Source organism: Rissa tridactyla, chromosome 16 (genome assembly GCF_028500815.1).
Source record: "Rissa tridactyla isolate bRisTri1 chromosome 16, bRisTri1.patW.cur.20221130, whole genome shotgun sequence".
NCBI classification, from domain to species: domain Eukaryota; kingdom Metazoa; phylum Chordata; class Aves; order Charadriiformes; family Laridae; genus Rissa; species Rissa tridactyla.
Window position 1 is genome coordinate 2,620,458 of NC_071481.1, and position 12,868 is coordinate 2,633,325.

The following is a 12,868-nucleotide window of genomic DNA, read 5'->3' on the forward strand; positions in this document are numbered from 1 at the left end:
TTTTCCCTGCAGCTTTAAATTTCAGGTGGGGAGCAGTCTCCCTGGTTTGATCTATCACACGTCCATGTAGTTGGAGTGAGCGAAGGGGGTGCTACTTATTTCAGAAGCTGTGAGCTGCTGCTAATTCAAAATGTTAAGCTGTGACACCATTTCCACAAAAGCACTGTCACTTCTATATATTTCGGTCATTTCTATATATTCATGCAGGCTGCCTGTCAGCAAAGTGATGTTTATTCCCACGGAGGCCACTTGCACACAATAGAAAATAGTGTAAGCAATTTAGTAATCGAACCAAGTATGACTACTCTGTTAAAAACTGAGGGGAGAGTAATATTATTTTATTAAAACTAGATGCTTAAAAGCACAAGCAGATAATGTCTTCGTTCATTTTATTTGCTCTTAAAAGCCTTCTGAGAAAAGGTTTTCCTCTGCTCCTGTTTTAAGTTTGAAATGAATGTATTTCTGATTAAATTTTGAACTGCTCTGAATAGAAAGGGAAAAGGAGTTTGAATGCAGGTAGTCTTACGAATATGATGTCTTAAAGCCTAAGAAATTGGCAAGTTGTTGAATTGGTAATTAGCTACTTCTTGTAAGTTAGAATTTGTTTTGAGACTCTTAAAGCTTATACTCCGTATTTTTTCCACCTGTAATATAACATTTTTGTTGCTAACACAGTTAATAGTTGCAGAAGATACAAGGAAGAGCATACAATGCACTGCGTGCTGTTTGTTCTTGTGAGCTGGAAGATTGTATGTTTGTGTGTAATCCAAGAGAAACAGACTACCAGCCACTGCCACGTTTTCATCTATTGATAAACATCAGCTGCTGGTTGGTTTTAAGGGAGGAAGACAATTAGTTCCAGATGGAGAACTCTTTCAGCCCATTTAAGACTTTCCAGTTCATTTAAGACAGCAGGTCAGTGATTTAGGGGAGTAGTTTTGTTCTTATTTGCTGTTCTGCTTCCTGCCGTGTGTGGAATCAGTGATATCAAATATGATATCACAGTGCCACTGAGGTTGGAAGTTTCATTGTGCTTAAGTGCTTTTGTTTTTCATTGAGTAGTATAAACAGAAAAAGTATTAACAAAGTTGTGAAAACTAACAGTTTTGAATGTAGAGGGGTATTTTTTTTTTAAGACCTGAGAAAGGAGGAGGAGTCAAGAATCCGTTTTTCTTAGCCAGGTATTTTAAGGAATGCATATCTTTCTTCAAATTGGCTAGTTTTATCTTAAACTGGGTTAACAAAAGTATATGGTTTAACACGAGTGTATTAGAAGGTCTTGTACCCTGGTGTGCTGCTAGTATGATTGCCTGGTAAAATGGAAAGAGATAAGGGGATAGGGATGGAAACCTTCTGTGCATGTCTAGTAACAGAAATAGAGAACATAAGGAATGCAAAATTTCAGCATTTAGGATATGGACACTGACAGGATATATTTAACTCTTTAGTACCTCTTTATGATTTATTTTGACATGCCACATTGGACATTAAAAAGGCACGCAGAAAATAGTATATCCTAATCACCTGTTCACGTGCTAACAAAATCGGGGCAGGTGCAGTCGCTCTTGCTACAACTCTTGTATTTTTGCTTGCCATTGATTATTTCTTGTGCTGCCACTGTTTGATGTACTGTAGTATTATGATCTCATTTCAGACAGCTTTTCCAAGGTGTCGAGTGATTAACTTCCCTGGCAAGAATTACTTTTTAACTGTGTAAGGTCCACCATCTTCTCTATCCAGCAAATGTGCTTCTGGAGAAAAAGTATTTAAAATTTAATTTCCCCTATTGTTTGTTTGTTGAGAAGCAAAAGAGGTCTTGTTCGTCATTTCATTTTCATCTGATCAACTGTATCTTTTTTACTCATAAAACACAGACTGTAAAATAGAAGCAATAAATCCAATTGTTTGTTTTAATGTTGTAGATAAGCTGCTCAGGTGCAATTTCTTTCTTTCTTAATGCTAACAGTTTCAAAGTCTGTATTATGATGCCAACTAACATTACATGACTTGAGAAGGATAAAGGTCACAGTGTGTTTTTCTTATTCTCTGTACTCTTCTACTGTAACTTGCCACGTTTCATGTAGTCCCTGTAGGTGTTCAAGGCCAAGTTGGACGGGGCTTTGAGCAACCTGGTCTAGTGAGAGGTGTCTCTGCCCATGGCAGGGGGGCTGGAACTAGATGATCTTTAAGGTCCCTTCCAACCCAAACCATCCTATGAATCTGTAAAAGGAGAAAGCTCTAGTTGCAAACAATTTAATGCTTTTTTCTGTCAGATCTTTTAAAAAGACTTTGAGAATTATTGCAAGTACTAATATTGAATTGCAAGCTATAACAGTACCGCAATGGCAAAATAAGTAATGTTGCATTATTTGCAAGTAATTCATCAGAGAACAAGTCTGTTTGGAAAGCTCTTGGACGTATTTTCGTACTTTGTTCACCTAGATCTCATAGTTGCCAGGATAACTGTATTTATGATTACTGGAAGTTATAGTCCGTGATTATTGACTGCTCACTTTGACTCGAGATGATAACAGATTAATTAGTACTAAGGGTACAGGCTCCTGCCATATTTTCTGTGTTGTGAAGATTTTTCTTTTGAGTGGTTGTAAGAAGACCTTAGACTGAGACTAAAGAAACTGCAGAATCTTGAAAAGGAGTTAATTATAATGGAAAAGGTTGTGTTGTCATACTTTAGAAGAGAAGTAACTTACACACAAAAGGCTTCATGTGTTTTTATGTGTGTGTGCTATTTTAAAATAAAAAAAAAACAAACCTCACTTACCTAAGTTCTTAGTGCTTAATCTTGGTATCATTGTATTAGGAGCACAAAATCCAGTCTGGAAGACTTTTTACCTTTCATAAACTACAGGTGAAATGTGGTATTTTTGCTGCATTAGAGATTTAAAATGTCATTATGTTCAGAGCTACATGCTTTTTTCCTTTCTCTTTTTTTTTTTTCTCATTCTTAGGCAGAAACAATGGAGTAGACGACAGGAAGAAGCACGTGAAGTTTATTTTTATGCAAGATGTTATTTGGAGGACCAAGTACACTTTTTCAGGCCATGGGAGATGAAAGACTAATCACATGATGTTTCTGTTCTGTCAAAGTGCTGTTCTGTGCTAAGTCAATGTTGGTTTGTATTAAGGACAAATATTAATTTCTTAACGTCAGCATGTCGACTGTGACAAGTGCTCAGACACCAGAGGAACCTAATCCTCCTCCCCTTGAAGAAAAGCCAAAGGGAAAATCACTATTTCATTTGGATTCGCTTTTTGCTAACAGGAGTGAAAAATTTGTAATTGCTAGGAGTGATAGTGTACCAGAGGAGAACGTTCTGAAAATAACTATCACGGAGACTACGGTGATTGAGTCGGACTTGGGCATCTGGAATTCTCATGCTCTCATCTACCTCACTTTGTGGTTTTTCTTCAGCTTTTGCACTCTTTTTCTTAACAAATATATTCTTTCATTACTGGAAGGAGAGCCCAGCATGCTAGGTAACCCACCTTTCCTTTACATTTTAATTCCAGTAAGACATTTGACAATACCAGATCCTCCTATATAAAGTTGAGGGACAAAATGGTTCAATTGAAGTGAAAAAGACCAAGTTAGGAGATGTGGGTGTGGATCTTGGGGCTGGGAACTCATAAGTTGTGATCTCGGCCTGCAAAGGGGCTTCTGACTACAGTCCTTTCTTCCGCTTGCTGCAAGATGGTATGAAACTTTGCTCAGAAGCTGTAAGATGGTGTTTGAGAACTACCAGCTGGAAAGAAAAATGTAATTTTTTGTTTTCTGTGTTGGAGGGTAGTGTGGTTTTAAAAAGAAAATTTAAAATTGAGTCAGCTTCTGATAGTCTCCAGAGCTGTAAATCTTAACTTGTTTGTATGTGGAAGTGCAAAAGTTGCCTTTGTGTGACCTCTGTTATCCAATGGGCTGCTGGGCTGCTTATTCTTTTTTTTTTTTTTTTTTTTAACAGGAGAAACAAAGGGCATTTCATCTGTGAACTGGATTTTGTAGTTGTATGCCACCCTAGTTTTAGTCTGCTGCCTTGCTGGTAGAAGTAAATAGCTTTTGTGAGAATTCATAAAATCTAGACAGTAATTGCCATGTTTCTTAACTGCTAAAAGTACTACACATAAGTTTGTCTAAGAAATTTTCTTAGACAATTGCTTGATTTAGCAAAAAATCTTAGACAAAGTTGCTTGATTTGTCATGTTCCCATCATCTTCTGATTTTATTATTTTTTTCCTCTCGTCTTTCTTTAGGTGCTGTTCAAATGCTTTCAACCACCTTCATTGGCTGTATAAAAATGTTTGTTCCATGCTGCTTGTATCAACACAAAACACGCATCTCTTATCCACCCAATTTCATCATGATAATGCTGTTTGTTGGATTAATGAGGTAAATGGTTAAATATTACCTAGAGATTTATCTGCTTGCTTCATTGCGTTCTTCTGAACGGAAGCTGTGTTTTCATGGCTCTCTTTGTTCTTGATTGGAAAGCATTTGGTGTATTCCCCTTTCCCCCCAAAAGAATACAAGATAATATTATTTTTAGTTCCTACTGCTAAATGCTGTGTTCCTTTTTCCAGATATTAGTTTTTTTGGCTAGCTTGGCTTCCCGTCACATTTAGCTTCTTCCAGAACATACTTCTCCTTCTCTTTCCCTTTACTTTCTTCCTGTTCTCTTTTGAGGCTGATGGTTGTTTAGTGTACTAATATTTATTAGGATGTTGCTTTGTTCCCTCACCTTTTCCAGTCATTTGCCTCAAATGTGATACAGGCTATTAACATCTATCTTTTAAAAACTAAGTATTTGCTGTGTGCTGGGATAGTATCGGTTTGTGCTCTAGGACAGAGTAAGAATATATGATTTGGTTTCCTCTACGCTGCAAAAGTGATAAAGGGTAACAGGATTCACACTAATTCAGAGTAGCTTTACTGTAATAACTCTGCTGCCCTGTTTAATTTCATGGTTTAACGTATGGAAAATACGTAGTGTACCTGATCTATGCTAAAGATGGGTAACTACAAATGATAAAATTTCCTTGGTGAATTACTATTTATCAGCATAACTGTACTAACATTTGCAGCTGGGCCTATTGAAAACTTTAGCTTAAAACCCTGTCATCTGAAGCTTGGTTAGAGTGCATTAAAAAGTAAACTTTGTTTTCTGGAAGTCCACTGTACATACATAGAAATTTCAAACTTGCCTAAGGGTGCCTTCATTTGTGCTAAATAAATACTAATATTCAAGCCAAAGTACAAAGAAATAGCTCTGCCACATTCCACCTGGCAGGTGCTGTGGAGTAACGGTGTGCAGCTGATCCGTTGCTGCAGTTCAGTCAAGCTACCATGATTTGTTAACTTGACTGTCAGCTACACCTGTCCATATTCTTAGTTACTACTGCGCAAATTTATAAACCTACAGAAATTATAATGCAATTCTTTTTTTATACTAGATGTTTAAGAGTAGGTCTTAAAGCATTATTTTATTTTTTGCTTAATTTCATGTGTTCTTCTATTACAGATTTGCAACAGTAGTCTTGGGTCTAGTCAGCTTGAAAAATGTGGCAGTTTCATTTGCAGAAACTGTTAAAAGCTCTGCACCTATTTTTACTGTTATCATGTCTCGGATGATATTAGGAGAATACACTGGTAAGTACTTAATTGTTGAAATGTGACTGGTTTTTTTTCTGATTATTATTTTGTGTGTGTGTATAATACTGTCACTTAGTTAGCCACACATGAGGAGATTCCACCAAATTCTAGTAAATGCAGATGGAAGAATCACAATAAGTAGAGTGCAATAAAGGCATTGTTGCTCTCCAGTTATTTTTCTGTCAAGAAAATATTATTGCAGCCTTAAATAACTGAAGTTCAGTGAAGTCCTTCTTATAAGGACGGCTTGTTGCTCAGAATTTAAAATTCTTTAATTTCTTCACTGTGTTTACTCCGTGACTTAAAAAAAAAGCCAAACAAAAACCAACAAAAACCCAAACAACTGGCTTACCACAATACGATTTCTTCCAGTCCACAATATAATTTCTTTGCGATTCTACTTGCAATTGGATGCTACTTACTTGAAGATATTTTATTTTGCTTGTTACCAGCTATAAGTCATAGGAGTAATACAGAAGCCATGCACAGATTGCTTTGTGATGCAAAATGGCAAAAGGCTGAAATAAACCAGAGGAAGAAGAGTAATTAAATCACAGAGTAAACAGAGAGAGTATAACTTCCTTCTGTTGTTTGGTCAAAAAGATGAAACAAAGACTGTAATCTGCCCACTTTCTTTCTCCAAGGGAGATACTTTTTTTTTATCAGTGAGTATGTGTCTATATTGTTTTTAAGAGCACCCTGCTGTTGTCCGAGTTCTCACTTTAGAACCTCTGTACTTTAAAATCCAGTCAAATAAGTTGCTCTTTGTTTCAACTAAAGAAGTTAATGTGAAATTTAAGTTTCCAAAACCTGTATTACCTGATACATGTAATTTGAAGTACAGTAATTAAACTCAGACTTAAATTTTTCTTTTCCTTTGCAGGACTGCTGGTTAATCTCTCTCTTATTCCTGTTATGGGTGGGCTAGCTCTGTGTACAGCTACTGAAATCAGTTTCAACATTCTAGGTTTCTCAGCAGCTTTATCTACTAATATCATGGACTGGTAAGGCATAACAACAGTTGCTTCTCTGGAATAAAGGAATTTAATTTATTGGTAGATTGAAGAAAATTATTGCCTATAGTTGGTTTTGTACACTGCATTTAAGTATTGTTATTTAAAATTTATTTTTAACAGAAGATACAGTTTCTTTATCATATCTGCTAGCACTCATGAGATTAAAAAATAGTACTACTCATTAGGCTAAAGGGGTTAGACCAAACTCTGTTTTATAGTTGCATAATATGTAGAAAACATATCTACCTGTCTAAGGGAAACAACTGTCTTTCTCATAGATTGATTTATCTGTCATAACTAAAATACAGATAAATGGTGGTGTTTGTTTGTTTTTCCAGTTTGCAAAATGTCTTTTCCAAAAAACTACTCAGTGGAGATAAATACAGATTTTCGTAAGTATTAAAAATATTACAGGTTTGATCATAAATGGACTTTGGGCTCCATAAGGAAATTATATATTTATGATTATGTTGCACCAAGATTATTTTTTTTTTCTCAGACTGTTTACAGACAGCTTTAACCTAAATCATTTTGTCAGGGAAAGGAAAACTCCTCTATGCTCAGATCCCACTACAGTAGGTCGGAGTCTCACAATCAACTAAATCTCTCAACATATCCAGAAATAAGTCCTTATTCTGCAATCATAAAACATCCCTTAACATTATTAGGCATGCAGAAACGAACTTTAGAACTCGCTTGATGTTTTAACTGTGAAACGAGACAGGAGTAAAATCTTGTGGTAAAATACACTTAATGTATCTTACCACAAGATGAAATGCTAGTTTTCGTCTTGAAAACTTGTGCCTTTTATCTTCAGTCTGTCTCGGCCAACATAAAAAGCAAACCACTATCTTTGTAAGAGATAGCTGAATTTGTTGTAGGTGGCTTTTATTTATTTTTGATATATGTAAATACAATAATGATGCAGTTTTCAGCTCTAAGAAAGGAAACTTTTAATCATTTTAATCATTGTTTTTTCTCCTTTGTAGAGCCCCAGAGCTTCAGTTCTACACGAGTGCTGCTGCAGTGGTTATGCTTATTCCAGCTTGGATATTTTTCATGGTAATTTGAATTCACTGACAATGATTTATGTTCTCTTTTTGACTTGTGAACAGAATGTGCAGTTAAGGTTAATAATCTTAATTTTTACTTATCATTCTTCCCCTTTAAAAAAAAAAATCACCCTGAAATGCATTTCATCTCATGTTTGCAAGAGATCGGGGAAGGTAAAAAAGCGGAAAATTTCAAAGAAATAATTTAATATAGGCATGAATTGACAAGTGACCCAGAAAGCCCGAGTTTATTTCAGGATTTTTGACATCAAGTCATGTTTTTGTCTAAGTGCATTTAAAGTTTTAGATAAAGACTTGAAAACAAAATTTTAAATATTTGTAGAATTTTTGACGATATTCACATGGTATACAGGAATATTAACTCTCTGAAAAATTTGTAGTATCTAAATGTCCTGTATTTTATAGGGTTTGTTTTACTGAAGTCTAAATGTAAAACTGTACCTGCTTATAATAATAATGAGTTGGGTGGAAGTTAGATTTGCTTATAAACTAAACTCTTAAAGTCCTTTTTTGCTGTTGTTGTTTAGGATGTGCCTGTGATTGGGAAAAGTGGGAGGAGCTTCAGCTACAACCAAGATGTTGTCATACTTCTCTTAATAGATGGAGTCTTATTTCACCTACAAAGTGTTACAGCCTATGCCTTGATGGGAAAAATTTCTCCTGTGACTTTCAGGTAAAGCTGTATTTTCACGTCAAGAACACTATTTTCTTTTCTTTTTTTCTTACTCAGTATTTCTGCTTGAGAACTAGGCAGTAAAGGTATTGTGCAAAAAAATAAATAATGTAAATGCACAAATGCATCAAATTAAAAAGAAAACTTTTCACATCCAGATCACCAAAACTTTGTGGTTTGGTCCCTCACTGTATGAGGAGAGCAGCATTTGATCCATGATATTGGGCTTATGGAACAGGTACTCACATTTACTAGGAAGGGTATTGAATTTGGGTTTAACAGCCATTCCATAAAGCTGGTAAATGAGACTGAACAGATTCACTGAAACCCTACATCATTTACTTCAGTGATAAGGCAATACCTACATACACCTTGGTGCAGTACAAAATATGAGCAATCAGCTCTGTATTCCTTTTTTCTGAAGCACACCACCAGCACGTCAAGCTGTATTTGTTGAATTAGATGTGTTCTCTAAAGACAGCTTCCACCTACATTGTCAGTTATCAGCAGCGTTGTTAGGCTGTTGCACAATTCTGATTCAAGAAGTGGTATGAATATCCAAATATCATAATCCGTATGAAAATTCCTAGGGCCTGTGGGGTTATCCTGCTCCTAAACTCTGAAGGCTTCTGCTGTCTTATACTTTCAGGTGCCCCCGCTACAGTCTTGTGACAATTCACTCTTACACACATGCTTATTCTGAAGTTGTTAGGTCTTCTCTACATAGCAGGATGTAAAAGCATATATTCGTATTCACATGTCTACAATATTTCTTAACTACTTGTTATAATGTTGTGGGTATGATGTAGATACTGATTCTTTTCAGGTTATAATGCTTTATTACCTGAATAGTAGCAGCAGACTCGCAAATGGTAGTTATGTGCTAGTCTTCTGTTCGCATTTTCTGGATGCCTTTGTTAGCTAGAAATGAATTGCTAATGCTGTACTGCATACTTAAAAGTAACAAAAGCAAAAACCTGAGGTGACTTATTCATAGCTCTAAAAAAAGACGAGTGTAAAGACAGGAGTGCCAATATACAATCAGTTTGGTTACGGTATTAGCTTCGGGAGGAAAAGTGAAAAGAGGTGGTGTTTAAAAAGCAAACAAAACAAAGAGAGGTCCTGCTATGTTAAAGCATGGTTGTGGTGGGATATGAGAAAGCTTTCTTTGGCCTTAATTTTTATATTCCTTTCCAGTGTTGCTAGTACTGTGAAGCATGCGCTGTCAATCTGGCTAAGTATTATTGTGTTTGGTAACAAAATCACAAGCCTCTCGGCCATTGGGACTGTCCTAGTGACAATTGGAGTTCTTCTATATAACAAGGCAAAGCAGCATCAGCAAGAGACTATACACAGCCTGGCAGCTGCAGCCCCGCAATCCGCACAAAGTACAACTGAAGATACTGAGCCACTAATTTCCAAGGATTTGGAACCGTATGATTAATATGGCCACTTATTTTTTCCACCTAGTGTAACTCAAAGGAATCTTCCTGAAAGTGGTTATTTCTTCAACAGTTGATGCTGATTTGGTTCCTTTGAGTTCATGGCAGGTCAAGCCTGGGACTTAAAGCGGAAAGAAAATGATGGGAAGAATCCAGTAAGCCTTGACTTACTCAGGAACTGATATACCAGAGGACCTAGTATCATATAATGTGGTAAACATGGGCTTTATTGTCTTTCCTTGACTGCAAATAACATACAAGTCTATATTAGAGAAAGAACTTCAGTGTCTTATGCGGAAAATGATTCCTTTCTCCCTACCCATCAAAATAATGTGAAAATGTGGACCCATGACTGCATTCTGCTTGCTTGCAGTGGAATGAAATTGGCGCACAACTGAAATTCCTAGTTGTTTGTTACTCTACGCTGCCTGCATCCTCCGTTGTTTGTGTGCGTTGTAGAGCTGGAAGAAGGAACTCTCTCCTCTCCCAACAAGTGACTTATTTTGGTATATGTTTAGTTGAAGTAAACTACGGAAACAAGTCCGTGCCCCAAAGCAGTGAGGAGCAGCTATTTCTGACTACAAAGCTAGGAATTGAAAAGTGATTTTTCTACTAAAATTTAACATGGAAATACTGCATCCTGGTTGCCTATTGACAATATTGAAATGCAAATATACACACATATACATACACCGTATAAATTGAGTGTTGAATTAAATATTTGCAGTTACTTAGAGGTAAAAAACACTGAAAAACTGGTGATAAAGGAAGCAGGATCTCTGTATTTCTACAAGAACCCCTTCTAATATTTTAATTTCTTGCATTTTGTTATATATTTCTGTTATGAGGAAATAAATTGATTTTTTTGGGTATTATTTCTAAGAGTGCAACAAAATACTGCCTTTTAGAAACTCAGGGTTATAATTCTGACCTATGTGCAAAGTATTTCTATGATTTCTGATTAGGTAAAGAATCTCAGAGGTGTTGTGACAGATGGAAAAGAGGCCACTGAAGGGAGAATATTAACCATAAACTGAGGATAATATTTATTTCTGCTGCTTTTAAGAAGTTTTCTTTTTTAAGGAAGTTCTGTTTTGTGGTAGGTCAAAGATTAAAAGTTAACTTTCAAAAATGAAAAAAAAAATAATTCTTAAGTATTGGTAATTAGCTTTAGCAAAAAGGCACATGTAGCTACAAAAACATTCAAATGGACTTCCTGGTAACAAATTTAAAAAATTTGATTTTTTTAATAATTGACACTGTTCTGAAAGATTGTAGCATGGCATTAGAAGAATAGATAAAGTGGTCTTTATGGTAAAAATAATTTTTAATGGGAAGTTACCTGTGGATTTCCTGCAAAATTTAAGCTCCTGCTTGCATTTCCACTTGTGAGGTGTTCCGTTAGCTTTAATGAACTATTCCCGCAGAGAGCAAAAGTGTGTTCCCAAGACAGTCTCTCTGAAGAAGCCCGTTTTCTGTTTAAACACTGTATGCTGGTTTTGTCTTATGCTTCATTCAGGTTATATTCCTATACATGACTGGTTGCTTGGGGCATATTCTGTGAAGATTTGAGCTGGAGGGAAATGTCAGGTTTTTTCATCATTGTATATGTGATGTCTGTGGTTTTTTGTATCTTTGTACTCCTGTCACTTTTACAAAAAGCTGTGGACTATGGGGTGGAGCTCTGTTTTTCTCTCTTTTTTTTTTTTTTTTTTTTTTTTGTAGTTACACTTTTAAAAATCTCAAGTGTATTTGGCAGGAAACAAAGTCTGGCTTGCGTCATATTTCTCGTCTTGTTGGAAGACAGAAACATAAGTGGCTTTCTGGTTGCCTGGCTCCATTCTCATGTAAGCCCCTTCGTCAACTTCATTTTACAAGTTAGCAGGCTTTGCCTTTCCTATTGCTGGAAAACTGTTTGTGACCCAAACAGCCGTGAGGATTTTGGAACTTGTTCTAACACGTGTCTAAGCTTATTAGTGGCTGGTTTATGCCCCCCCCCCCCGCCATGTTCGGTGGCAGAGCGATCATCCCATTTTATTAGGGGTTTATTTTTACAGTGTTGATCTTATGTACTTTTCTATGCAGTCTTCTTGCCCTTTATTTTTGTTAGATTAAAGAAACCACCCTCTTTACTGTCCACTTATGTTTTCTGTCTATGGTCGTACTAGTAATTCTCTGCTGTTGTTCCTGTTGGGCAAACAAAGAACATTTTGTTCTGTGTTAATAATTCACGTATTACAGTATTCCACCCCAGCTATCTGCCTTTTGATTGCTTCCTATGATGGCACTAGTACTGCTTTTTATTTTTTTTTTCTGGAAAGCTTGCTCTTGGAACACTCCAGGGATTCTTTCCCTGGCATTTCTCACGGCCGCACCCCTGTTGCTCGTGCAGTGACCCAGACGAGGTCTGGAACCACAGCTATGCAGAGTATTTGTTGTACGTTCCCATAGAAACAGCACATCTTCCCGAAAATGTGAATTCCTGAAATAACATGAGTTCTTGCTGAAGAGCCCAACGTTACTCACAGCTGTTGGGGGCTTTCTGAAAGCGTGGACAACAAAGTACGTGTGCGTGACGATCCCTCCTGCCCCGTGTCACGTTGTCACCTCTGGTCACGGTTCACGTCACCACTTCAGCCATAAGCGCGTCCAGTGCTGTTGGCGTGGTCTCTGCTCACTTCCCTTTTTAGAAATTGCCCTAAAGAATGTAGATTCTCCTTCGCTGTGCGCCCTCTCCTGCCGTTATGTAAATGACTTGTTGGAATCATGCTTTATTCACGTGAAAAATAATAAAATTTGACTTTTTGTATGTCGTTACAAGGATGCTCCTGGAGCCTGGCCCGCGCGGTGAACATTTCTCTTTTTCTGCCACTGATGTGTTTGTCGTGGGTTGGTTTTCGTGTTGTTTTTTTTTTTTTTTAATTTATTGTTACTTAGGCAGAGCTGGGCCGTTAATTAATGAATTAATTACCTTCCTGCCGGCGGTGAGGCTGATGCGTTGT

General features: G+C 36.7%; 1 protein-coding gene across 11 annotated transcripts in view; it reads left to right on the top strand.

Annotated features, from left to right (window-relative positions):
• The window catches only part of SLC35E2B (solute carrier family 35 member E2B), a 17,855-nt gene extending 5,106 nt beyond the window's left edge, over positions 1-12,749 (top strand). For 6 of the 11 annotated variants that reach the window (XM_054222576.1, XM_054222575.1, XM_054222570.1 and 3 more), the window contains 8 exons: positions 2,970-3,498; positions 4,267-4,402; positions 5,532-5,659; positions 6,546-6,666; positions 7,017-7,070; positions 7,668-7,740; positions 8,279-8,424; positions 9,622-12,749. In XM_054222576.1, coding sequence (XP_054078551.1) covers positions 3,174-3,498; positions 4,267-4,402; positions 5,532-5,659; positions 6,546-6,666; positions 7,017-7,070; positions 7,668-7,740; positions 8,279-8,424; positions 9,622-9,868 — 1,230 coding nt within the window. In that variant the 5' untranslated portion in view covers positions 2,970-3,173 and the 3' untranslated portion in view covers positions 9,869-12,749. Of the gene's footprint in view, positions 1-675; positions 916-2,969; positions 3,499-4,266; positions 4,403-5,531; positions 5,660-6,545; positions 6,667-7,016; positions 7,071-7,667; positions 7,741-8,278; positions 8,425-9,621 lie in introns of all 11 variants that reach the window. The other 5 variants (XM_054222568.1, XM_054222566.1, XM_054222571.1 and 2 more) reach the window with 2 other exon arrangements.
• Positions 12,750-12,868: the final 119 nt, after the last annotated feature.